The sequence below is a fragment of the Andrena cerasifolii genome, chromosome 3 (assembly GCF_050908995.1).
Source record: "Andrena cerasifolii isolate SP2316 chromosome 3, iyAndCera1_principal, whole genome shotgun sequence".
NCBI lineage: Eukaryota > Metazoa > Arthropoda > Insecta > Hymenoptera > Andrenidae > Andrena > Andrena cerasifolii.
Genome location: NC_135120.1, coordinates 18,064,058 through 18,091,386, shown reverse-complemented (window position 1 = coordinate 18,091,386; position 27,329 = coordinate 18,064,058). Strand labels below are relative to the sequence as shown.

Sequence of the window (27,329 nt, the reverse complement as noted above, 5' to 3'; positions counted from 1 at the left end):
GATTCAACGTTGTTAAGATAGCTGCCAGACGTTCCTAATTACGATTAATTAGCTCCCGATGCACCACGCAGAGGCAGCGTTCGCACTGTTTTCCTCGGAAAGTGGGAACTAATTTTTCAGGCGAACAGCACGCCGGTTCCTGATTTTCTTCGCTCGTTCAAATAATAGGTAGGGAAACGCGTGAAATTTTCCGAGCTACAATTCCCTGAGAAACCTAGCATCTTCCTTCCCCATTAACGGCGCAATTAATTCCCTCATTAACGCAGCTTCGTTAATAACCTATTTACAGATAATAGGATCGAACGGCGCGTGTAGCATCCGAGGCGTAGTTCTAAGAAGGAAGTACGCCTCGATTAATCAATTTCAGTCTCCACGGTGTAAAATCATAATTTAAACCGCATCAGCTCCCCATTCGTTCGCATATGTTTTTCCCCACGACACAGCTGTGCATACCGCCTATTGTCATCGGCTGTGCGCCATCACAAAAGCGTATTTTCCCGCAATTTTGCGCGACGGCAGTTTCTCGCGGGTTTATCACGCGCGCATCTTGAGAACCGGGTCGAGCTGGTTAATTTCAAGATCACGGCGAAAAGGTTGTTCTTTATAAGCATGAGACACGGCGGCCTTTAACCGAGCCTGCCATCAACTTGTCTTCACTTTCGGTTGGCGCGTGGAACGTCACACCGTCGCAGGAAACTGTTGTACCACTTCCATTTTTTTTTCGACAAGAAATCCTACTGCGCTACGTGCCCAGTGTGAATCCGACGAGAATAAGGATCGATCGTTGCATTCGTCTTCGTACAGCGGGCTCAGCTCCAGCTGGAAGCATAGGACGTCTGCCCTATGGGCGTCTGGAAGTTATTGCTCTCCTCGGTGCTGGTACTTCTGGTGACTTCAACGACCGCGTAAGAAAGTTCGCGTGCAGTTGGGGTAAATTCTCGCGTGGGTTAATGGAATTGGGACGGAATTTTCTTCGGTACTCGTAGCATTCTTTGCTCCTGTTAATCGTTGTTTCTGTTGTTCGCTATTTGTGCTTGGAATTATTGTGGAAATTGTCTGCATTTCTCGAAGGTTCTGCAGGATGCAAGCAGTATTCCAAGTATTCGAGGCGCCTTATCGAGTAACGTTCGAAACTTCTGAGCAGCACTTGCGCGAATGTAGGTCTCCCGAGATGATTGCCAGCAGTTGAACGTCAAGTACTAAATTTATGGTTCGTTAGCCTGCAATTAGAACTAAGTTAAACGGCTTAGTTCTAATCGAGTCAGCAACAATGGAATAGCATGAGAGATCCCGGCGCAGGGAGTTGGCTGACCACGCGCGACTGTATCTACTGCCTCCTTACGATCCAAGTAATCCTTTCGTTTCGAAATAGCCACGAGTTCGAACCGTTTTGACAGAGTATGATGGAATGCGCAAGGAACGAGGGAGGGAACACTTTATGCAGCTCGCGAAATCAGAAATTTCAGAATGCCACTTGGACAACAAAAAAGAAAGGAAGCGAGTTATATACGTAAACAAGGCTTCGCGTATTATTCGTCGAAGCGTGTTAATGCAAATTCGTGGATTCTTATGTAAAGCAGCGAGATCTCGAAACACAAATTGCGGCTCGCCCCGAGCGTTCCGCCGGCGTCAGGCTACCGGATCGAATAAGATCACCAAAAATCCACCGGCTGTTATTAAATCACCGCTCCGCGTCAGACAATGGAAAGATCGCGCGGGATTTATTCATAAATCTCGCACGGTCCGATTTCGATTTGCATTAAAAAGAACGCCAGCCGTCATTGTGCTCGGCTGAGGGGAGGGAGCGCTGCTTGCGATTCATCGACATTGTCGGCAGAACTTTCCTCTGGCCGATTTTCCCTTTCGCTCGCGGAATTAGAAATTCGACTTAAACACGGTCGCTCTTGTTCCATTCCTCATTACGGATTCCGTAGACGCTTTTGTCCGTAGAGTATTCCACGTACAATGACCTTCTGCAGGGAGAAGAGTACCCTAGCGAAAGTGTCATTGCTCGTCGCTGCATATTGCTGCTACATATCCGCCGCTTTCCCCGTGATTTATTCGGGACTCCACCTGTCCCCCTCTTTTCGGCGATTTCTGTGACCGGTGGACATTAAACACGCCCGGGACCATTAAATTGTGCTGGACGATTGAGAAGCTGGTTTAAATGTTCTTTAACACGAGAGTAGGCGCGCCAAATAATTTACGTTAGTAGGCGCACGTCGGTCATCTCGACCGATGGTAATGTAATCAGAAATAACTTAATGAAATGACTGAAATAACATAAATAATGCATAACATTGTATTTTACTTACTTCAGAATCGTTATACGTAAATAATTTTCATTTTTTATGATAAAATGATTAATCGTATTATATTATGAAAAAAGTTTAAAAATCGACCTTTACTATTCTTTTCGCTATTCCAACCAAATACATTTTTTTTCAAAACGACGAAACGCGTCAGTTAGCAAACTAATCCTTCTAGCTTCTCAAAAAAACTCAAGTTGTTTGGAGCAATTCTAAAAAAGTTACGCGATTTTAAAAAGTGTCCGAATATTAATGCGAGCCACTGTACGCAATGATTATTATTTATTCCACTGATAAAGACCCTTTAGTCTACAATATACAATTAATAAAGTTAACACAGAAAACGGTGGTGTACTTCCTGAAGTAATTCTCAGCCGATATTTCAGAATAAGTACCTGATGTATGCCTCGTAAAGGCAAACGATTCTGTGCTCTCTGCGGTACAAAATTGAATCTACATGAATTCTCCTGCACGTGAGAAAATCAACGGATCGGTATGCCGCGGCCTTTGCGCCATACGCTGCGTTCGGAGTAATAGAAATTAAAAGAAAACGATCGAATATGATTATTGGCGAACGTATCCTTAATTGTTCGAACGGTACGCGTAAAATCCCCGTATTAGCGGAATTTGCCCATTCACGGCTAGATACTTGCGGCCGCTTTCCATGTCGGTGGCGAGCCGACAAAAAGATCGCGTATTTGCGGGCTGAAACGACTATGCAATGCCGACAATGCTTGGCGTAAAGCGGGGGAAATATCGAGCGTAATGAATTGTTCGGTGTGTGGCAAGGAAGTTTAAACGATACTAGTCTTTTCTGAGTAAAGAGTTTCGGGAATTTGTTACGCGTTACAGTAATCTAGAATGGCAACTAGGTGCTTCTAAAAAATGCGTTCTCTCCCCACGTGCCAATTCCCTTCCACATTCGCAACGCTTTCGCAGAGTATAACCCCCGCGAAGAAGATGGCTGCGGCGTTTTCTCGCGAAGTACACGAGCTTCTCGAGCGACGTGTCGGATTGTAATTAATTGAGCGAAGAATTTATTATTTCTTTCCGAAACATATTCGACCACCGTGCAATCAAGTCCCTGCCTCTAATACGCACGTCGTTTCGCAACGCGTATCTTGGGCGCGTGATTTTTCGCCGCTCAGAGACCCCCATTGAAATAGTTCGGGCGCTCGTGGAGATTACAATGCACATTAAGCCACGGGCAATGAACATTTATATTCAGGCACTGTTTCGTCATTCAATTTCCTCGTGCCCACGTTGCTCGTAGCGAAAATACATAGAGGAACAGTTACGTGGCGGTAATTCACGGCGCGAGCCAGGAATACAGTGATTTCATTGCCCCGAACGGTTCGCTCGTGCTTTGCAGACCGTTTCCTTTCAGTCTTTTGATAGAAGCATCCAGTCTATCCAGTATCAACAAAAAAAAAACGGAGACATCCTCGGAGATCGCGCTTCTAATTCACACCTCTCCAATAATGGAGAGGTCAGCGGCCTTCAGGGGTGTTAAGGGGGTTCGATACCTCACTTGCGGGGCAGGCGGCGAGAGGGGTAAGCATATGCTTATACATGGGAGCTCTGCAGTGATACCAATCTTAAAAATTATGTAGACAAAAATGTTATTTACATGTCTATTGCTAATAAAATTATTACTACATATTTTGTTTTGGAATTCAATTAAACAAAAAGTATGTTTAATGCAGTTGGAAATATAATATTTTCGTTAAAAGTAGCGTAAAATATGCGAGCGAAATGCGGCAACGTCGCTTTGCGTCCATCTTTTTTTCTCTTTCCACTTTACACTTGTGGCGTCCCTTTGCGCGTTCGTCCTGGTTCGCAACAAATTACGAAATACATGTTTACAGCTTGGTAGTGTTTTTACAAAGTTTTACTGTATCCTTTGTACAAGTATACACTGTATAGATGACTACCTGGCGTACAGCGTTGCCACGTTTCAAACAGTTCCTTCAGGCAGTTCCAAAAACACGAGCACATTGCTGCCTATTTATTCAATTATCTAATAAACCGTACGGTAAATGTCCATTTTTTTTTTAGAATTTCATAGGAATACTTAAGCTTTTCATTGCAACATTTTTTAGGACTTTCTCACTATTTTTAAGGACTCTGTGTAACATTTTATACAAATTATATCGCTTCTCCCATAACAGCCTGTGTATAAGAGCGCAACTTTGATTTCAATTTTTTCATAAACCGTGCTGTCAGTCGACTTGAAATTTTAACAGAATGCGGACTACACTTTGGACATTGGATCAAAACACTTTTCAAAGATTTCTCATTATTTTTGCTCCGGTATCGAACCTCCTTAAGTGGTGGCTTCACGGTAGGCTTTGAAGTTTCTCACACGTGACTTGTACGGAGAGCTCAATTTACCTATCCAGGAATTCTACCCTCTCGAGTAGAAGTAAATTACCCAAGTATTCCTCTGTTATAATCCACCAGGCAAAGATTCATCCATATGACAGTGGAATCTCGAGACTCGGTGTCCCAGGGAGCCCACGTGAAACCGAAACAAAGGGAGAAGCTCTGGAGAGCGTATCCCGTCCGATTGAATTCGAAAAAGACGCGTCGATGCACTCTGCTGTGGGCCAGGGATCACGACCTTGCCGCACGAAATCCGGGATTCGATCACGTTCGCCTTGCGAGAGGGGCCCGGGTCGAAACTCGCCTTTTCTTTTCGTGTGCGTCGCTCGCGAGGCCCAGCATGGGAAGTTAACATTCCGGTGGACGCCACCGGCATTTCCAGCCGATATGGCCGCGCGGTGCATGGTCCCTTTCTTATTTCTCCTATGAGCCACGCCTAGCACTTGCCCCGTGGAACACCGTTCGCACACCCTTCACCGCGTGCACCAGCCGCGCGGCGATAGGAGACGCGGGTAGGTCGTAGAAAACGTAGGCAAGTCTCTTCGGCCGCGATATATCTCGGGCGATGATATCGGGTCTAGTTATCAGGCAACGATGCTTGAACAAAAGATCTCGTAATACACGTTGGCGCTGAAAGGGTTAGTCGAAAGAAATCGTCGGAGGAAAAAGGGGGAGATAGGTCGGGGCTTGGCTTGTGTATCATTGCCTTCCTATTTGCAAAATCTAACGCAACCGATCTCGAACGGGGCCGAAGCCTTTGAAATCACACTTCGCTCGAAATCTATTTTCCAGCGTGGCGCGCGTTATGAAACGAGAGAGGGTCGCCCCCGCCGCTCCGAATCACTGACAATCGAAGACGAAAGGTGAGCACAGATTCAGCCTCGATTTGCGTCATGGACCGACGGGGGAGAGGTTGCGGGGAGCCGGGATGAATCGATGCGCTTCCAACGCTGCGAAAGTGGCGCAGTTCTTCTTCGTTGTTGCATGATTACGCGAATATTCTACTTGCTGCAAAGGTGGCTGCAGTGATATCCATTTCTGGGTTGTGGGATACTTGTAGGTAGTGTTCCTTCTCAAGAATTCTTCCTCGAGAATTTCTCGAGAAATTTTAAGATTTGCTTATTTCTGATTTCTCGAGAAATACTGCCTTCCTCGAGAAACTTAAGTCAAGGAAATCGCGAAAGTATAAACACATCTACAATTTACAATAAGTCTTATTAGTAGCATTAGAACGTATATGAATTACAATAGAAAATCTCAGTAGAGAAGATTCAGCATTATTTACTGGTGAAGGTGCTCTTAAATTCTTATTTAACAATTTAGAAAAATTGTACACCTACTGAAATAAGTAATTAGTTTCATGTGGCTATGAAAGAAAAAATATCGAAAAGAAGAGACAAAATTATTGTGTCCCTTACAAAATTTTTGCATATGTAATCCAGAATCTCTTCAAAAAGATTCAAAACACGCGTTTTTTTATTTAATATCCAAGACAGCTATGTATAAAGCGGCAAAACAAATTCTAAGTAGCTAGACTTTTTTGGAAAATATAACAGTAACAGAAAATACTGGAAAACTTACGGATCCTCAAAATGAAGAATTACCATTAAGAAAACAATTAGAGTTAGCAATCGCAGAGAGCCTCCAAGAATTTAGTATCAACCAAGGAAAATATAAATTCCGGACTTTAACATAGAAATTTCATATTTTCCAGTCCGCTGGAAGAAGAACAATCAATTTACCGTAACTTTTGCGTGTGCTACATACGATGAACCCAACATCCACTCAGAACGAAAGATATTTTTCCACAGCTACAAATTTTATCACAAGAAAAAGAAAAGAAATAGATTAAAAACCTACTTTAACACAAAAAAGTAATGTTTCGCGTTGCACAAATTTTGTATTAAATAAAAATCAATTATATTTAATATCTGTTTTTTCATTTATACAAGTTTTGTGCGAATTGGGCAAGAATGAACAATTAGTTAAAGTTTTCTTGTGTTTGATAAATCAACATTATTCCAGAAATATAAATTTCGTAATATTCGTTTTCAATTTCTCGAGAATTCTCAAGAAGTATGATCTAATTTCTTATTTCTCGAGAAAGAGAAAAGATCGAGAACTCAGGAACACTACTTGTAGGTAGGCTTCATCTATACAGGGCGCGCCATAAAATGAATTTCACAGACCACTTCTACCCTCGATTTCACAAAATCGATGCGATCTTTACTTTGCACCCAGCGAGAAATCTATTGACGAAACTTGGCACAGCAACGTACTAATTTATTATTCTTCGAGCTCCAATTAGAAACGACTTTGTTGCTGGCAACTTAGAGAGCCGACGCAACTTTAAGCCTTCGTCGTTAAAAGGCAGCTATTAATTATTGGAGCTGTAACATTTCACGGTTTGTTTCCACTCAATTATAAATCGTTTAACATCGTTATTCTGTAATATCGCGAATTAAAGCCCGTCGAGGCGGCGGGCAAAGTGGCAAAACGATCTGCATGGAGGGAAAAAAAGTTGGGAAACTAATGGCCGATCGGTGCTGATCCGCGATGAATCACGGCTCCTGACCGATCCGTGAATAATCGATCGGAACTTTCACGGGGAAATAATCGAGCCAAAGGGAACGCTCTGCACTGGACGTTTGCAACTAAACGTCGATCGCTATTGACTCGTCCAGTTGACAATACATTCGTCGCTTCGCGTTATCCCCGTCGGCGCATACACGCCATTGCGGTCACGATACTCTTCGAATATGTAATTTACGACTTAACCGCGAATACCGGTCGTGTTCTTCGATCTGCATACAATGACTTACCGAGGCACCGAACATTGTCACAATTATTATCGCCGCGCGTGCATCGGCATCGGTTTTTAAATATTTCATATCCACGCTGGTCGTAGCGCGCTTTTTTACAAATCGTATGTACGAATGCATACTCGTGTGCACCGCGGGATCTGACCTTTTCGCCTCGCGGGGCTGGTAAGTGCGAGGGTTCGTTCGAAAGTGAACAGTTTTTACATTGCAAGCTCCTTGGAGACTGTTTTATGCGGAGGAAGAAAATCTCGATGTTTGGATATACATTTCGGGGCCGTCCTTAAATCACGCAAGGATAATTTTGGCGATTTCTTTACCCCTTCATCCCTCAGTATAAGAATTCGTCAGATTTTATATTTCAATCATTTAACTCGGTTTCGGGAAAGGGTGTAGTTGTATAAGCATAGTGAAAAGTGCCAAACCAAATTGAACTTTGTTTGCGGCAATCGATAGGTTCCTCTAAGAAAACTATTCCTGCCAAGTTTCAACCCGATACCCCTACTACTAGGGTAGTTACAGGGTGAAACGTAATTTACAGTTTAAGCTCCAATACTTTTGTTCTATCGAATAGAAACTTATACAGAAAGTCAGAGGCCTTCTGCCCATTGATGCACGTGTCTGTGAATTTTTTCAGAATTTTCAGTGGCAAAACCGAATTTTAAAAAATTCAAAAATATTAAAAATGACGATTTCAAAGTAAAATTTTTTATGATTACGTACGACGCTACCTGACCCTCCCCGCCGTAAGAAAATGTTAAAAATTCGCCCCTCTCCCGTAATTTAAGGGCGACCCCTTAGAAGATTTACAGGAATTAGTGATATGAATTCTTTTTAACTATAAATCATTTCTATTAAATTTCTATCGGTTTGATTCTTAAAGTTACACAATATCAGTTTGATCCTTAAAGTTACACTTCTATCTGCAACCACTTCTGACCTTTACACCCACCCGAAAAAAATATAACTTGAGAATAGGTTCGCCTCTCCCTCCATAGAACTTGAGAATTCGATTCCACCGGGCAACCTTTTCCTCCCATAAACTTGAACGAATTTCAATAGCCGCAGCTCTCACGGTCCCTCACACTTGCTCGCCCCTAAACAATTCCGTTAGGATCGATCAGACCCGGTCCTCGTAACTCATGAATATCCACGATCGGCGGGATAGCGGGCAAATGGCTAGAAGCGTTGCCTCTTACGCAACAGACAGCCTTTGTAAACGCGATCTGCCCGATTGCTCGCGGTCGAATCGTTCCGTCGAAGAGGTGTCTTCTCTAACGACTTAATTCAGCCGCGGCATTCAATGCACTTCAATCGGAATCTCCAGTCGATCCACGCGCCACGAGGAGGCGGTTTGTCCTCGCGATGCAAGGGGGGACCGCGTCAACGATGCGCCGCTAATTGCCAGCGTAATCAAAGGCCGCTCGGCGCGCTTTGAACTTAAATACGTGCCAGTTCCCTCGAATCGGTGCATCCCGAGAGCCTTTTCTCGGCGCTCCCTCGAAAAAAAACGGGCTGCATCACGGCGGGCGATTACGAAATGAAATAGAAGAGGTCGAGGGCGGCTAGCGGCACCGCAACGACGATCACAGAGAGACGCGGCCTTTTCTCGTGATTACCGTCATTTCGATGGCGGGTGCATATTGCCACGCGTGTTACGGCGGGCAACGTAATCCTGCTACGAGTTTGTGTAATCGACAGTTCCTGTATTTTTCATTACCCCGCTAACTCCTGCCTGTTGTCATTGCGCTTCCGAGTATCGTTCATTACGGGGAATGAATAGGGAGCAGCACGGTGATCGGTGCTTCTTGGACAGAGTTGCGTAACGCGGAGGACTTGGCTGTGTCGTTGTCTCCCGGTGGGTTAACTTGGTGATCGATAATCATTGCTATGGTTCGTTTGACCTTTCCTTTTGATCCTGTACAGTCGCGGACTGGGTCTAAAAATATTGGTTGCCACGAGACGAAGGGGGACCACCCACAACTATAAGGGTATCATTTAATTTTTATGAGAGATGAATAAAATATTCAAAAGATGCATAAGTGGCGAAAAAGTACAATTAACATTTTTGTGAAGTAAGTATATATTTTGTTTAGTAATTACAGCGTTTAAGGGGTTACGCCACCCTGAGCCGCTCGAAACAGCACTAAACTAGACGAATTTTTTTTACCGATACTATGAGGTTGAAAATTATTTATTTTCTTCTTATGGGTAGAGCATGTATTAGTGCATGTATTGTATAAATACTGTACAAAAATATTAAAAAATCACCGAGTTATTTGTTGTCCCGCGAAGCTCGTCCGCCGTTACACGCGTGACTAACCTAACAAATTATAACGAACATGTTCGTCTGAAATGAAAAACCCGATGATTTTCGTGTTCCTTAATAAAATACCTACGACGTAGCATAGGGATTTGAGGAAAAAAAAATTATTGCACAAATGAGAGCAAAGTGAAAAGAATTATACGTTTTTCACATGACAAAACGAGTTTAAACCATTAATTTTATACGAATGGGGTATAGGATGGAAAAACTGATATGCTGCATCGTAGATAATACCATTAAGAATATGCGTGCCAAGTTTGAACTCAATCGGACAAATAGTTTTGGAGATATTTGATAGGTGATCTTTGAAAATGTAGTTTCGAGAAAAACGCAAAAGAAGAAAAGTAGAATGGTAGCTACCTGCTGCGGAATATCGACATCCGCGCCTCGTTTAAAGTCTACAACTCGGCTATTTTGGGGAATTTTTGCGTCTACTATGGCTTAAATTATTCTTAAAACTTTACGCAATAAGAAAGTGCAAAGAAAAAAAAATCGTTTTTTCAAAACTTTGAGGGTGGCGTAACCCCTTAAATTTGTTGTTGAGTATTGCTTCGTGCACTGTCATTCGTTTAATTCCTGGATGAGCAGCAGCTTTTGCACCGTCCACTTGAATCGCATTGTCTCACGCGGTTAATATGCTCGAAAGTATCATTAATTATCAGGCATCGAGAAGTATTGTTTCCGAAAGGCGAACGCTATCGTGTAACCGTTAAGCTTTACTTTCTTACCCTTCTCTCGTATTAATTTTCCACAGCGGGTCCTGCATTGTCTCGTAACATGCAACGTTCCGCGTCGTTATCAGTAGATCTCGGAGCGTTAAAATTATCGAACAGGCAGGAAGCAACGACGGTCGTTGGATTCTTCTGGAACAATAACGCGTAACCTGGCGAGCCTTGGCTCTTAGATTTCGCTTTCTGGTATGCCGCGGTTATTCAACTGCAATCGATATTTCAAAAGCGGTTAAACGTCCATAAAAGCGGTGTCGAGGAAATGGGTGCACCGATAGTCGAGCCGAAGAGTACCCACGTTCCACGAGGCTGAAGAATTGAATTCGCCGCAAACAAGGACCGATTTGCTCGCGGCGAATCGGTAAAAGTAGCCGCGGGTCGTTACGAAACACTCGGTATTCCTCGATTCACTTGGATCTCTGTCAACTTCACTTCCTCGAGCCTCCCGAAACGGGGAGCATCGCGTAACGCTGCGTAGGGTAAAGGACCCAATTACTGGCACCTAACCAGTTACTGTCACCTTAAGCTATTTTACTTAAAATAACGAATAAATAAACGTTGTAAAGTCACACACAAAAAGAATTATGTAATTCAACCTATAATCTATACTATAGATTATATACTACAGTTTATTTATTCGTTGTTTTAATTAAAATAGCTTAAGGTGACAGTAACTGGTTAGGTGCCAGTAATTGGGTCCTTCACCCTACATTCCGTCTGTTGACCGTACGAGCGTTCTTGAACTTCCGCTTATTCCAGCGACCGAACTTGCGAACGTAACGAGAGCCGCTAATCGGCCCACGCTCAACTGCGTATATTCTTTCATATCGTCGATGATAGCGCAAAACCGCGTACGAGCAGTTTGTAAATACCGCGTATCTGCAAAAGTAACAAAATTGAGATTTTGCGCCCACGGTTGCTCAGCGCTGTTTCGCTTTTTTTAAAAGTCACGCCATGTGAAATAGCCAATAGGAAGAGGCGTTTTTACCAACGGAACCAGCAGGTTCAAGGGTACCGCGAATCTGTCTCTCCCAGCAATTTCGCGGCAAAACCGCGCATTTACAGAGAAATCAGGTGAGGTGACGGCACGTTTGGTGCGTGAAAGTGACTTTACACAGAAATTAATCATTTTTATGACGAATTGATGTTAGTATTTATTACAAGGAGTGCCAAAACCGTCCCAAAAAGTTCAGTCAAAGAACACCCGCTTAAAATAGCTGAAATATTAAGTTTTTTCTTCCTCCTGTAAAATCGGTAAAATGCAGAACTGTATTTACAAACTGCTCATACGCGGCTTTGCACTATCGTCGACGATATGCAATTAACACGTTCGAAATTTCTATTCGCGCGAGTCGCGAATGCAAAGCTTCAACCCCTAAGATGATACAGTGAAACGTTACGTATAAACCAACTCGACTTACCAATACTTGGACCACACTGTAGGTAGATTATCTGCTCATCTCCATATTTAATTGAACGAAGGAAAACACTGGTTGCATCATACCATCTGTACACGCGCAAGGGAGAATGAATGAATCGTCTTCCTATTGCGAAGAATTAATTATTTATTGCCTGGTTGCCAGCTAGCTCGTAGCGTTGCTACCCGGTATTACTCGGCAATTATCTTTCGATCGGCGATTTATAGTCGTTGACGCGTTTCTTCCCAGACGGAGAATGCAGTGTACGGATCTCTAAACCCGGAATCGGTACTGTCCCACGAATGATTCATTCTTTTCTATGACGACGACAGGTCTTGGAAAAAGAGATACATGGAAGATCGTCGTGGGTGCGTGTTTGCGACAGTTCACGTGATTATATCGAAATACCACATGTTTCGCTTCGTCCTCAATTACGATGGCAGGAGTCATTCCAAGCATTTTCATTCGCCTCCCTCTTCGCTCGTCTAATGACTGCGATTTAAGCGAGACGGTCTTTTTACCATCCACCGACCTTGTCGCCCCCGTCATTTGCACTACTTGCTGCTTCTTACCTAACCGCAATTATTTCACCGGGGTAAATCTGAATTCGTTTGTACGCGCCTTGTAAACGGCGTGTTTCGTGCAAAGCAGCAACCTCGCCTCGGAAATCATATTTTTAAAACGCTGACGACCCGCTCCGCTAATGCCACCCAAAGAGGAGGACAAAAGAGATGGTTGAACGCTGAGCGTGCCCGTAATATGCTGGTGTTCCAGATTCCCGGCTGTTTCGTACTTGAAGCTCGTCATCTGAATTGATCCTACAGTCTGATGTTTCTTCCTCAACGGCACCCTAGCTGTTCACCACCGCTGGATTTCTTTAAGCCACATTCCCACGTGCGCGCCGTGGAAAACACTCGAGGTGACACTTCCCTCCGCGTTATCTTTGAAGTGACCCCTCTCGAGTGTCTCATTATAAATAATCACATTACCCACGCATTTCCTATGCCACGGAAAACTTCGTTCGCTGCATAGGAATCGATTTACCTACTAGGTGCTGACTTCGATCGACCCATGCCTAAACCATCAATTACCCACGGCGCGAGTCATTCGGTCCGTGAGAAGTTTCTATAGAGGCGTGGGTTTCGAGGACGCAAGGGTGCGTTAGTGCGCCAGCGTGCGCTGCAAAGTACCCAATCTTCGAGAGAACCGATTTCGTAATTGCAAGGGATCCAAATGCATCGTTTGACGAGGAATCTCATGTAGGCTTGCGATTGGCACATAGCTGGCGCCCCGTTAGTTTGGGTGTAGAGGCCGCATTCATAGTCGCTACTTATTCTTAAGCTGATGCTTAAGTATGCGGCATCCTTTACTAGCTACTAGGTTAGTAGAGGATGCCGCATGCTTAAGCATTTGCTTAAGAATAAGTAGCGACTGAGAATACCGCCCTATGAGTACCGGCCTAGGGATCCGTAGCGGCTTCACCGAAGCTTCACCAGAGGGCCACGCGTCTCGCGAGATCTTCTCGCTGGTGTTCGCCCGATCCCTCGTCCGTACATATACTAGTTCCGCCCCAGTCCTGATACCTCCAAGTTACCTGGTCTAAGACCATAAAGTATCTAGGTGTCACCTTTGACTCCAGACTGTCCTGGCAACAAGCCATGGCGCAGATCGGGTCAAAAGAAGAAGAAGAAGAAGGCTGCTTTACTTAGCACTCATAAAATGACACTTTTCCCCTTACTATCCAGGAAAAGCTCACTGGACACCGACCTTAAACTAAACTAAACTACTCCTGTACAAAGTCTGCGCCAGATCCATTCTTCTATATGGCCACCACCAGGTCTGGGCCGCAGTTCCCAAATCTTACCTCAACAAACTCCAAGAAGTTATGTAAAATAAATTCCTCAGAATCATTTTAAATAAACCCAGGGGACACTCCAATTCAATTTCCTTCACCAAATTGTTTCAATTCCCACTCTCTCAGAGTACATACAAACCTCTGTTCTTAACACTTGCAATCATGAGCATGAGAACCCGCTGATCAGCTCCCTAGGGCTCCTGTGACCCTTCCCAACTCCCATTCAAACAAAGATCAAACTTCCAAAATCAGCATTATTGCACTAACCTATTAACGATTCTTTCTCAAGTGTTACAGGTTTTTGAAACTTTTTCCTGTATCCTACCCATGTCAAATCTTCACCGCTCAAGAATTTAATTGCACCACAAACTCAAGCTAAATGCAGGTATAATGGAGCACTCCCTCCGGTACTGCCATACCCACTACAAAAGGGAAACACATATATATAAATCTATATTTAAAAAAAAAAGTCCTGATACCTAGCGTGTCTAAGGCAGGGTCCCGCCAGATAAGCCTCACTGATGATTCCACTGGCGGGCCCGCGACGAAGCGCTCTTCTTTCCTTCTCCGAAGGTGGAGTGATCCCTTTATCCGGGTTAGTCACACCACTGCAGACGGTGTGTTGTTTTCCGATCGCTGCATGGATATTTGTAGAGCTCGGAAAAGAGTTCGCCAGCACTCACTTTCGTTGAAAACTCTTTCCGTCGATAGGGTCACAAGGAAGTCGCGCCGTAGGGGCAGAAACGCGAAATCGTTTCTGCATCGGAATGCAACGCTGCTCGCGGAGATCGCTCCGGGTCTCCCCGTGGCGTTTCGCAACGCTGGAAGGCTCGTCGATACGATCGAATTTTCGAGGCGTTGCCCGTTGCAGGAAACCCGTAAGCGGAGTCGATTTTCTCTCGGTGCTCGCGCCTGGAAATTAACGCGGGCCCCGCGCGCATAATCGCCAGCGAGCGGCTATCGGGGGATGCGATTTGCATAAGCGTTGCGTGCCCGTGTTGCGCCGCCTGTTGCTCCACATTCCCGAGCGGGCTCGTAATACGCGCAAGGTCCCCCTTTGTCAAGGATGAAAAATTGTTGGCCGGTAGTGCGCATACCGGCCCCTAATTGGCAACAATATTTCCCCGCGCGTTCAAACAGCGGCGGAAACCAATTAAAGGCTCAATGGGAGCCCTAACGAGCTGGATTTATCGAATTACTCCTTCCCCCGCCGTGCTCGATCGGAGACGTGTCCGTGTGGCGCGTTACGGAGCACCGTAGCTGAGGTATCATGTCTCAGAGACGTTCATTACCAGCGGAATAATGGCACGGACCTGATCCTTGGACGTGCTACACGGTTACCTGTCCTACGCGCCGGTCAGACTTTATTGCACGAGAAATACATGTCTGCCCCATTTACTCTGGGCGTAGAACTTCGGTTGACTTCGGTGTACCACTCGCTGCGGTGCAATGGATTCCTTTAAGCCGCGTTACTGGCGAACGCTAGAGAGCATGGCATGCGTGTTGGCCGATTCGTTACAGTCAGTTTAATTAAGTGGATCATTATGGGTCTAGAGTAGAGTTTAATGATTTGATTACAGTGCTCGTGCGTTTTCGAGAGTCCGACGTGTAAGTGGCGCGAAGGAAACGCAACGTGCTGTTTGAAGAATAAATGTGGGTTGAAATGTGCAAACGTTATTGGTAAACGCAAGTGATTCGATGCTTTCGCGAGTGTCTGGCCACGTTGTGATTGATGCAGCGTGCGACTATTGTTGGAAAGTAGGATCGAAGATGGATCGCAGGGTTACGCGTCGGGACCGAGAGAACGATTGCCAGTAAAAAAAGAAATCGTCCGAGGAATCGGGCGAATATTTCAGCGGCAATTTCCACATTGTTCACGAATTTACGGAGCATGGAACCAGTCTCTACCGCGTTCTAATAACACATCGACTGCTTGTTACATAATTAGAAAGCGCGCGTGATTTTCGTGTTATAAAACTGCATTAATAGAGCGGCAATTAAAACGTTGATGCCCACTGAGCGAGCTAAGTGCAGGGGAATTAGCGCGATCAACTCGAATCTCCTCTTCGAACTAACGTTTCGCGATTAATTATAATCATGCCTATCGGCTTCGCGTTAATTACACCTTTTCGTCGAATTAACAGAGACGGAGATTGCATTCAAATATTATCCAACATCCCGCGCACGCTGATATCGATGAGGCTCTACAGACTTGCGAAATAGTGAAAAATATTTGGCACCTATTTTTTGTTATCGGCAAAGAACCGAGCAGGGGTTGGCTTAAAAAATCTAACGCTTTAAAAAAATATCCAACGCCCAATAATTTTCGAGATATCCCAGAAAATATGCTTTCGACTCCCAACTTTAGGGGCTGTTTTCACCCCCTTCGACATGGTCGATTGCCGATAACAAGAAATACGTGTCAAATATTTTCCACTGTTCTGCAGATCTGCAGACATCCCGTGCGAGTAAGTCTTTCTAATCTAAATTCTCGTTCTGATAAGCATCTTCCAATCGCTATAAATCGGATTCTAATTTCTACTGTCGATGAAGGGACCACCGCGTCACGTCCGTCACGTTTTCTCGAGCGTTCCAAATCAATCGCAGCCCTTCGTAATTAGAATCGAGGGATCGGCGTTCGAAGGCAGGAGCAGGTTACACTTTTTGCCGGAGTCAGTGTCTCACGGTAGGAGGCCGCGCGCGCTGCTGCACGTGACCGACCAGCACGCGTGACACGTGCACGCATGCCAGACCTACTAACTGGCTGTCAGTAGGTCTGGCCGCTACCAGGGGCGGAGGGAGAAGTTAGAAAAGGCTTTGCGAAACCGGCGGAATTGCTTTTGCCCGCCGGTTGTACATTGTTTGACCTTGCTCGGCGCTGAGTGTCGGTAAAAGTGCTCTTGTGTGTCGAAAGACCGCGGGGACAGTTGCATAGTGGCGTTCTCATGTTTACCGCGCCGCGCGATTAGAATATCACGCCGCCCCGGATTTCAGGGCGACGGAGAAATCTCCGCCGTCGAGGACGATTCGCGAGATTATAATTTACTTGTCTCTTGTTCCTGCGGGTAGGTTTCCCCGGTTGCGAACGTTTATAATTCGTGACCGTTATGGCCTGCCTAATAGCAAAAATTCAAGTCAAGACGCGGTCTTTCAGACCTCGCTCTGCTTTCCGTCCACCCTGTGGCCTGCACGGTGGTCTCCTAGAAAGAGATTAAATGCTCACTCCATCCTGCTTGGTCTCAATGCTGCTGTAGAGGAAACTCCGAGGCGCAGCGCGTCAGTTGGGCCTTGAATAAACCGACACTATCTGTCTCTTGTTTCTAGAAAATTTAGCGCCGTCCGAATTGAAGAAGTTGAGGAACAAGCAGAGGAAACAGCGTAGAAAGGCCGAGCTGGAACGACAGCAGGCTGCCCAGGCACAAGAGAAGAGGGAACAGCACAATAAATCGCGGCAGCAGGCCGACCCTGATCTGGAGCAACCCACGCTAGACGAACTTATACCGGAGAAATTGGAGAGGGTCAGTGAATGTTTGCGATCTGACGAATGTGGGGCTTGTTTGTAGGTCGTAGGTGGTATAACTGTGGTGCGACTGGAACTGATTTCTTGGTTCCAGATGGAAGACCCTCTGGAGCAGGCGATCAAGTTCTTACAGCCCCTGCAGGAACTGGCAGCGAACAGAATAGAGACGCACCTTATGGCGTTCGAGATCTACATTCGCAAAGGTTTGTGTAATCTGCTTACTTCGATCGCTTTCTGTGGTGGTGGATAAAGAGCCACTGCTCTTCGTACCCCCTGCGCGCAGTGTACGAGAAGTTACAGCCCTGCTCGATCGCGATCGTTAAGAAGGACTGTTTTCCGCAGGTCGTACGTTGCTGATGTTGAAGTCGATAAAACGCGCGCACGGTTTAGACCCGAATAATCCTGACCTGCACACGTGCCTGGTGCGCTTCATGCTGCACACCGGCCGCTCACCGCTGGAAGGGCCGGTCGGGGAAGTGGTGAAACGGCAGACCGCGGGTATATACTCGAGCTCGACCGCCAGCCAATTGAACGTGGAGTTCTTGAAGAAGAATCGAAGCTCACTGCCTCACCTGCTCCAGGCCGCGAGGATGTGGTACGTGCTGGAACCATCCGCCCAATCGAAAGCTCTCTCCCTGGTCACCGGCATCGACGACCTCGAGGGCGTAACGCTGCCGAATTGCACGAAAGTGTTGGAGTCGTTGCGCAACGGGGACTTCGGTCACTGCGACTCGACGATAGCCGATTACGTGACGAAATGCCATAAACGTTTCCCGTACGCGACCGCTTTTCGACCGCCGGAAACGAAGGTGACGACCAACCACCAAGAGAAAGAGAACTCGATCAAGAACTGATCCAGGCACGCGCTCGCCAGCGTCGCTGAATCACTTCGTAGCTAGACGAGGCAATTGGAGGAGGAGGAGGAGGAGCCGGGGGCCCGTTTTGATCTACGTTGAGGAAGAAAAAAAAACTCGAAGGGAAAACAGAAAACAGAAAAGGGGGAAAGGTACAGTCTCGTTGGGGGGGGCGGTAACTGAACAGAGGCGATGGACATAGTGAGAGAAGTCGCGGGAATTGGCGGATATTGATTTAATAACGATGATTAAACCATGTATTATACACGAACTGTTCCTTGGAAGGTTTCATGTAGTGTGAACAGTGCTGGGACAGTGCTGGATAAACAATCTTAATAAATTATAATAACACGACGAGGGCGCGACGAGCGCGCGCCTCCGACGCGGTCCCGAATTTTAGGTGAAACAAAGAGATGGATGGCTAGTAGGCTAAATGTTAATTAACAATTGGACCGGGATACGAATTAGACGCGCTCTATCGACGGAGCGACGACGCTGAAAGGAGGGTCGGCGAAGTGTGAAATGTTTAGTGAAGATGGATCGGGATGAAAGGGGGAGGTTGGGGCGGGGGTGCAGTGTGTAAAATAATGACGTGCGAAACTAACACATTGGTACAAAATACAAGACTTGTATACATTCGTACGCGCGCGCGATCTATGAATATTTCTTACTCGATGTTAAGGTGTACTATTTTCAGCGATGTCTACATGAATATACTCTACTGTGTAGAGTCTGGAAAACTGGACGATCATCGAGCACCGACATATTGTACCACGCATATTTGTTCGTCGCTACATTTCAACAGACTTTGCTCCAGAGTCGTAATACCACTAACTTCTAGCTCACTTCATTCTCGCGGAAGCTCTGCTGACAAACTTGAACGCGGGAACACACACAAGCAAAATCCGGCGTTCTTTTTTCTTCTAGAAACGACGCGTTTTTATTTCTGTGTTTAATTTTCCAAGCAGGGTAATGATCTCTACGTTTGGATTGGAGCCCTGATAATTCCATCGAGAACAGTCAATACGGGAGGTAGTGTCCATTCTTGCGAAAGTCCCTCGTGAAAGTTACTATTAAGAACAATAAACTGCGTATCGTGTACGCAAATTACCAAAGTATATCGTAAATCGAAAACAATAAGTGTCGATAGCAAAGAAAGAAAAAAAAAAAGGGGGAAGAAAATATCATGCATCTGTATGCCAACGGATTACAGAAAATTTTAATAAAATGGTAAATGTCTAAAAGTCTATACCGGTATATATAAGTCGGACGATGTTATGATTACCTCATTTATTTTTTTTGAGATACCGACACATACTTATATGTTGTGAATTTCCTTGAAGCAAAACGAAAAAGTTCAGTAAGATGCAGATACTACAAATTAGCGATAATATTTGTACATACTTCAGCTACTACTTTAACAATATATATATAAATATATATAAATATATATATAAATATATATATATGTATATATATATATATATTTATATATATATATGGACACACAACACACACATTTCCTATTTTATTTAAGTCATAGAGTATAATTTCTGCGATTAGTTAATGTTATGTCAATGTTAAAAACTTACTCAAAGTCAACTTAATGGTAATCATAAAAATAAGGTAATTACATCATTCAGGATGATGTATATCTAACATTTCGATTCACTCGTAAAGCGCATACCGGATGAAAATTTAACTGAACATTCATTCAACATCGATGGAATAATCTTCTATCAGAGTATTATAAATGCAGACGTTTGACATTGTTTGAACGGATACCTTCTGTAAATGCATGGAATGTTTCTCAGGGCTATGCAAGTAATCTCATAACATAAGCGATAACGTAGATGTTCTACTCGTTCGCATCATCATTAGTCACTTAACTATTATACGGACGAACATTCGAATATCATACGATCACCACACCAGCTAATCAATATACAAAAATTGTCTCCACGGACAGCTCTCGCTCAAAATTAATGCATATTAAAATACGACATTCACGTTATGCCATGCATCTACCGAAGCGTTAATATGTTTTATCTTTTTCTTTTATTCTCGGATACATTTTCTGCAGTACACTTGAAATTTAGAGAAGCCATTATTTTTTGGGAAAGATATACGTATGAGTTGCTCCAATCTTTATCGGAGGTTGTTACCTCGGTATAAAAATTTCTATTTCGCTCATAAAGTAATTATCGAAACTATGAGAAATAAACAATGCTGATTAAGGATGGTATTATCAATCTTTCAAAAAGGCTCAGTTTCATAATCTGCCTTTAAGTCCTTGATTTATTCATTAAGGGAATAAAATAATAAACACGGGTACCTCAACCCACATCCTCTTCCATCTCCTCATGTAAGTGAATTCATCATATAGGTTTCATAGAGAGTTTTTTAACGTATACGATTAACTCCTAAGGTAATCTGTTATTCTAATTGAAGAGACTTAAAGAAAAACGAACAAATATGTAGCAAGTACGAGTTATCGTTATTTATTCTTTCGATCATTGTATTACGTCGTAAGTTACTGCCATTCGCAATAAGCTATTATTATACTTTTCATAAATTCGTATTAACACAGCAAATAATTCGTTATAATTCTTGCTGCACCAATAGTCAGAATCCGTAACCGATTCACACACTTCAATGGAGATGTCCATAGTGTTGAACAAACTATTCTCGTAAGTGTTGTTATCTATCTACATACATGCATGTACGTAAACAATGCACACGCACCTTCGACACGTCGGAATATTTTTCTATATGATGAATTCAATCACCACGTATAATTACTTTGTTTATGTAACTTCCCTCATTATAGTTGTGACTACAAACGTAAGTGAAGTAATATTTTAAAGACAAAAACCTGGGATATGTATAGTATGTACATAAACGTATTATTATGGTATATATATACATATATATATATATATATCAAAAACTATGTTCAATTTCTCTTTGTTGTTATATTAATAACGAGTCAACATGAAAACAATATTATACCACGTATCAACAATCGCCCTTGCTTCAATCATTTTCAGAAAATGATAAACACTGTTACATATTTCTACCATGCCATACATTATCGTATCAATGTTTACACATGTACAGCAATCAAGTCGGCAACACAGTTGCGGGCAATATTATCTCTTAAATACTTGATAGCATCTTTGTATTATTACTAAATTCTTTCACCTTCTGTACATTGTTTTTATTTATTTTCTAATAACCTCGTGTGGTTAATGTTACAAGGTGAAAATAACTAGATCTGTAAAAATTTCAAACAAGAGGCATTCTTCATTTCCATCTATACCCACTCCTATCTCAACTTTGTATATAAATAATGGTAACCGGTCCTTTGAGCACACCAGCATCCAGCAATGCCGCGAGCCATATTTTCATGCGTCGCCGAATGATCAACGTTACTCGAACGTTCGAACCTACAAAATGTCACGAAAAAAAAAAAGAATAAATCGTAAATATATCTGTGAAATTTTTTTTTACTGTCAACCATTGTTCCTTACGTCATAAATGCAATTATAAATTGTTTTTCACCGGAGTGGGGGGCAGCTGTGTCATTTCGTTCCAATTAATCTCGGCGAAGTCGATCACGATTCTTTTATTTTTCGGAACATATTGCCTAAAGAGAAGTTTCGGGAAATGTAAATCAGAAATGTAGCATGTTACTAAATTTGAAAGATATGAAAAGGAGGGCAATATTATAAATGGATTAAATTTTGCAAGCATTAAGAACCATAATTGAAATTACAGAAGTCAGGCAACTTTGACTTTGATGAATTAATAGCTGCAGGGAAAGAAAGTGTGTTAAGTGACCTAACTTAATCCTCGTGGTCCCTACTAAAGCATTCTGACGTTTATAAAATACCTGTATACAACACCTGCTGCATCGAACATTTTCTTTGCAGCCACAGTTTCAACTTTATGCGCGTGTTTATCTGACATATATATAACTAACTTTATACCAGACTGTATTATTACTTTGGCACATTCGTTACATGGAAAAAGACCAACATAAATCGTGCAATTTTTAACGTCACTGGAATTTTTATTCAAGATAGCATTGACTTCGGCGTGACACACTGTAAATTTTAGGCTATTATAGTAACAATACAGTATTAAATTGTATGGTGCAACTTAAATTAAATCTCCTTGGAACAAAACTTTTGCCATTTACAGGAGAGACTGGAGTAAACTTACCATATAGATACTTGGTATCTAATAAGTTGGAGGTGTCCTTCTTCCAAGAGAATTCATCATCGCTACAGCCAGTTGGCATCCCATTGTACCCGATACCTACAATTCTTTTATCATCGTTCACTATGCATGCGCCGACTTGAGTGCAAGGATCTTTACTACGTTTCGCAGACAGGAAAGCTGTTGCCATAAAATATTCATCCCAGCCTATGTAGGATTCTCTTTTACTGTTAACGTCGCTATGGAAACAGAAATAATGTACCCATGCTACATTGTGTAATTATTTATTGGGGATTACAAACAATACATGTGGTATACCGTTCAGGATTCATTTCTACAGCAGTGTTATTTTGCGCCATTTTTAACTGTATTTACACGAAACAGGTACGATCGATTATCGTTTCCCGCGCTTTTCCACTTTTTTTACGTTTGTTTTACAAACTACTTCGGGAAGTAGTTCTTCAACGGACCGTCGTCCACGAACAGAGGACACTGCAATCAGTCTTGAATTTCTAGGATCGGTAAGGCAGTCTAAGTTGGGGCGCGAAAGTTCATAAGGTGTTGAGTCTTTTCTATAGTTTGCGCTCGACAAGTAAATACGTCACTTTGGAATGTACGTGTTAAGTTATAAATGAATATGCAAATTAAATATACTATTAATTCCAATATCAAAATAATTAAATTATGATACACAGTATCAGCATCGACGAAGTATAGGATAAACCTATCACCTTATGGGACTTCGTGTCACCACAGACCAGGTATATATGATTGCATTTAACGCCTTTTATATAAAAATTCCTTACCTGTACTTAAAGCAGAAATATACACGATTAATAATCGCTCTAGTTACATCGCATCGGCTCACTCTAAACATGTCACACGTATGTAAACAGAATTTCTAATATAACATTTTAAGTTTGATATGTGCGCTAGCGGCGCCCTCTGCGCTGAGTGTCTGCGCTTCCCCATTGGCTACCGTTCCTTGCTCTCTAGTGACAACATCTACAGATTTTTGTGATGCGTGCTGCTCCGCTGTGTCCACTCGAATATTAATTTTGAAAAGAGACGGCGCGCACTTCCGTCTCGCGACTATATCGTAACATCCTGTCGCGATCAGTCGATATTTAAGGAACCCGTTCATCGAAATTGCGATTGTATATGTACGTGGCCGAAGATGCGAGAAATGGACGTTCATGTGCGATATACTCGCACAACGTCATCCGATCGGATCGTACCAATCGCCTGATTAAACCTAAATAGACGATAAGTTGGACCAAGCGGTAAAAGTCTCCGACCAGTTCGAAAAGAATGTCCACTTAATTTGTAACACTTTAAACAAATCGCGACATGAGTGTTCTCGCGAGAAACACCCGAACCCTTTCGAACCAACGGAACAAGTACCTCGATGAATCAATCATCTTTTTTACGCGTAAATTTCCACGATCAACAGATTGTCCGTTATCTATATAGGCTCGTTCGAGATTAATTTACACATTCATACGATGCCACCCAGCCGTTTGGACGCCGTTTACAGAAGTATCCTCCTTACGAAATTCTTTACCAAGGGCTGGGGTAGCCCCCAGAATTTGAAAAGGTAAGACAAACTGGGCATAACCTTGTCTCCGTTCGAAAACCGACCCCTACGATTCTACTCTTTCGAGATCCCTCTCTATTATTGGCAGAGTACTCGTTCACTTTAAATTCCATGCATGTCACAAGCGAATCTTTCATTCTACTTGACCTTGAATAATTCCTGCCTCTGCGAAATCCGATGTAAACAATTCTGCTCAGATCTGATTGCGGTTCTTAGAGAATGGAATTCAAATTTTCGGCAGCAAAGTGTAAATTTCGTAACCTTGAAATTCGCCAGTTTCATTTGAATCGTGAGTTACCAATGTAATCTTTGCTGTATAAATTGCCTTAAAAAGAAAGGGAAAGTAAAGTGAATAGAAATGGAGATGTTGAACAATTTCCATTCACGTGTGTAAGGCAATCGAATTTGTGTTTTCTAGGATTTTTGAATTTAGAAAAGTCATTGCCAACAGAGAAACATGTTACAATCTCATACCCCGGGATTACCCAATCAGCATAACTAAGGTACAGTGCACGTATAGTGAAATCACTTTGTAACACAGAGAAGGCACGTATTTATAGATATTTTTTATATATAGGACGAGGAATGGTCAGACTGTCATATAATTGAAGGATCTTTTGAAAGCCCATTTCACAAACACCTTCCTGGAATAATGCCAACTGAAACGATAACTGCTCATTTTCAACTGGTTCTACCGCGGAAATGGAACTCCCATAAAATTAAACCGTTATGCTTGCATCTCGCGGGTACAGGGGATCACGTGAGTTAATCTCATTTCAATTACTGCACTGTTTTATGTTAGAATCATATATCGACTTGTGCGTTCATTAGTTCTTCTGGCGGAGAAGAAACTTAATCGCTAAACCATTGCTCAAAGAATCAGGGATTGCATCCTTACTACTGGAGAATCCATTTTACGGATTGAGGAAACCACGGAATCAAATGTAAGAATTTGTATTTAGAAGGTTTGTAACTGTAAAGGCACTTTAAACTTCGACAGAGTTTTGTGCCTGTACTAATCTTGAGACACTTTGTAGACGATCTAGTTTACATAATGTTTGTGACATCTTTATCATGGGAGGATGCTTGATAATGGAATCAATTGTTTTACTGAATTGGTGCGAGCAACAAGGTTTCGGACCGTTAGGACTGACAGGGTTGTCGATGGGTGGCCATGTTTGTACCTTTAATATCGACACCCAATGTGTTATAGTCTGATTTTCGAGAGTTGGGATCTGAGGCGGGTCCCTCGGACGGAGCTTGGTTAAAGAGGAAACAATGGTACGCTACTGATTGCGTGCGGCGTCCAAGGGACCCACCTCGGGTCTCAACTCTCGCAAATCAGGCTATAGTAAGTCAAGTTATTCTATGCATCTGCGTTTTTAGATGGCTTCGTTGGCAGCGACTAATTGGCCAAAACCGCTACCTCTAATCCCTTGCCTGTCGTGGTCGACAGCTTCGCCAGTATTCACTCAAGGAGTGATGAGCGCATCTATTAATTGGACCCTCCTAGAACACCAATATTTTGCAAACGAGCTTTACCAAAACGATCTCGCCAAAATGGTGCGAATTGTTGGCGAGGAAGTGAGTGATGATCTGTTTCAGCGGTGCCACAAACATTGAATAGCGATTAAAAGCAGATATTTTCTTAGGATGCGTTCCTAGCTGGCCAACATTTTGCTCAACATTATCCTGCCAGTATGAAAAGGGTCAATGAGGTAAAAGAAAAGTCTGAAGGTGCTAGCGAAGAAGTAAACACTGCAACTGCCACTCAAACTGTGATCGATAATGATAAATTAAACGAGGAATGTGACTCTCAAAACGTAGACAATAATCTAAAGATACAAGTTGCCGAAGAGAAAGCAGCGGCAAAGATATTTCCTCTGAGCCTACTTTCTGACAGATTTAAACCAAAAGATTCAAATGGGCTAAAAGGCAAGTTTTTTGTTGTAGATACGTATGATTTGTTGGTTTTGTAGTTCGAAGAAGCTTTTATAATGTGTTATAAATTCTGATCTTCCTCTCTAAGACCACAAGTTGTACGTATCGATCGTTCCATGATAAACGTAAAACCAGCAGAAACTGAATCTTTAATAAAGCGCGAATTCCTAATTAACGAATTTTCACATTTGGAACTAGCACGTGCATTTAGTTTTGCAACATACATATTGCGTACTACCATTTAATACACAAACAGACTGAAAGCATGATTTCTTGACAGCATGATCATTATTTACGTACATTCCTTTGGCAATAGGCGTTTGTTTATTACCAGTTACAAGGCATCCAGTGTTTTCGGACTACAAGTGGCGTGAACGGGAAGCGTTGCAATTCATGTGCGGCATAATGGACGAGTGCACGCATTTAAAAAATTTCGAAGTACCTGTAGATACTGAACTTATTATCGCTGTGTGCGCGAGGGACGATGCATACGTCCCGCGCGACGGCTGTATGAGCTTGGAAAAGATCTGGCCAGGTGCTGAAATTCGGTACATAGAGGCGGGCCACGTGAGCGCGTATCTTCTTCATCAGAAAGTGTTTAGGTACCCGAGCAAATTCGTTACTTGTTCTGTTCGTAATTGAACAAATTATGTGATTTTCATTTTATTCGATTATTTTTAGAGCTACTATAGCAGAAGCATTTGCACGATCGTTGAAGAAATATCCGTTGGAAGTCAGCTGATGTACGTGCAATTCTATCGAAGCTTAAATGAATTAGACGGTGTAAAAAAAATTTTACAGATCACTATTTTTCGAAACGGGGCCATTTGAAGCGCCGGTTGGTGATACTTATACAAATTTGTATTTAGCCTGTTTTCTAGTAACTTTACAATTTCGAAAACCCTATATTTCGACAATCTTACAAGAACTAAAGCTGAGGAACAATAATCATGCATGCGAAATTGCGAACGCATGCGATCCTTTATGCACAAGGTGTGTATAGAATGTGTTAATACTGTTAGTTGTAACAAAAAAAGAGAAAAACTATGTAAAATGAATACTCTGTTAAATGCAAATAATTTGTAATATATTCTGTAAAGACAAATAAATTATTAATTGTTTATCCGGCTATCTCATTCTACGATGCGGAAATTGAATAAAGTAATTACTCTATAGATAAGTAAGCTTATATCGACAATTTTCTGCGATCGTAATATCACTTGTAATTTTTAAGTGCGAATACTGCAAATAGGTAAACTTTACACCTAACCACAAAGTTTTTACCGCGTTTGAAGCATGGACCTAAGAATTAATTAGTATATATGTGCCTTCAACGGAAACCGACAAATGAAA

At 42.8% G+C, this 27,329-nt stretch overlaps 3 protein-coding genes across 5 annotated transcripts in view; 2 read left to right on the top strand and 1 right to left on the bottom strand.

The window, feature by feature from the left end:
- Naa15-16 (N-alpha-acetyltransferase 15/16) overlaps positions 1 to 19,461 on the top strand; it is a 44,244-nt gene extending 24,783 nt beyond the window's left edge. For both annotated transcript variants that reach the window (XM_076809464.1, XM_076809465.1), the window contains exons 9-11: positions 17,165 to 17,358; positions 17,455 to 17,563; positions 17,703 to 19,461. In XM_076809464.1, the coding sequence (XP_076665579.1) occupies positions 17,165 to 17,358; positions 17,455 to 17,563; positions 17,703 to 18,214 (815 nt within the window). In that variant the 3' untranslated portion in view covers positions 18,215 to 19,461. The remainder of the gene's footprint in view (positions 1 to 17,164; positions 17,359 to 17,454; positions 17,564 to 17,702) is intronic.
- A 796-nt stretch (positions 19,462 to 20,257) lies between these two features.
- On the bottom strand, positions 20,258 to 22,880 carry LOC143367536 (deoxycytidylate deaminase). The gene is made up of 4 exons (XM_076809489.1): positions 22,757 to 22,880; positions 22,442 to 22,677; positions 22,110 to 22,323; positions 20,258 to 21,863 (listed from the first exon to the last, which is right to left on the bottom strand). The coding sequence occupies exons 1-4, from the start codon at positions 22,795 to 22,797 to the stop codon at positions 21,761 to 21,763; spliced, it is 594 nt and encodes a 197-aa protein (XP_076665604.1). The 5' UTR covers positions 22,798 to 22,880; the 3' UTR covers positions 20,258 to 21,760.
- Positions 22,881 to 23,462: 582 nt separating this feature from the next.
- LOC143367529 (protein ABHD18) lies at positions 23,463 to 27,097 on the top strand. 2 transcript variants are annotated; one of them, XM_076809469.1, is made up of 9 exons: positions 23,463 to 24,035; positions 24,454 to 24,538; positions 24,613 to 24,795; positions 24,867 to 24,979; positions 25,073 to 25,211; positions 25,422 to 25,619; positions 25,688 to 25,970; positions 26,311 to 26,578; positions 26,658 to 27,097. In XM_076809469.1, the coding sequence occupies exons 1-9, from the start codon at positions 23,944 to 23,946 to the stop codon at positions 26,716 to 26,718; spliced, it is 1,422 nt and encodes a 473-aa protein (XP_076665584.1). In that variant the 5' UTR covers positions 23,463 to 23,943; the 3' UTR covers positions 26,719 to 27,097. The 2 variants fall into 2 exon arrangements, with proteins under 2 accessions (XP_076665584.1, XP_076665583.1); XM_076809468.1 differs by having other exon boundaries at positions 23,464 to 24,035; positions 26,293 to 26,578.
- Positions 27,098 to 27,329: the final 232 nt, after the last annotated feature.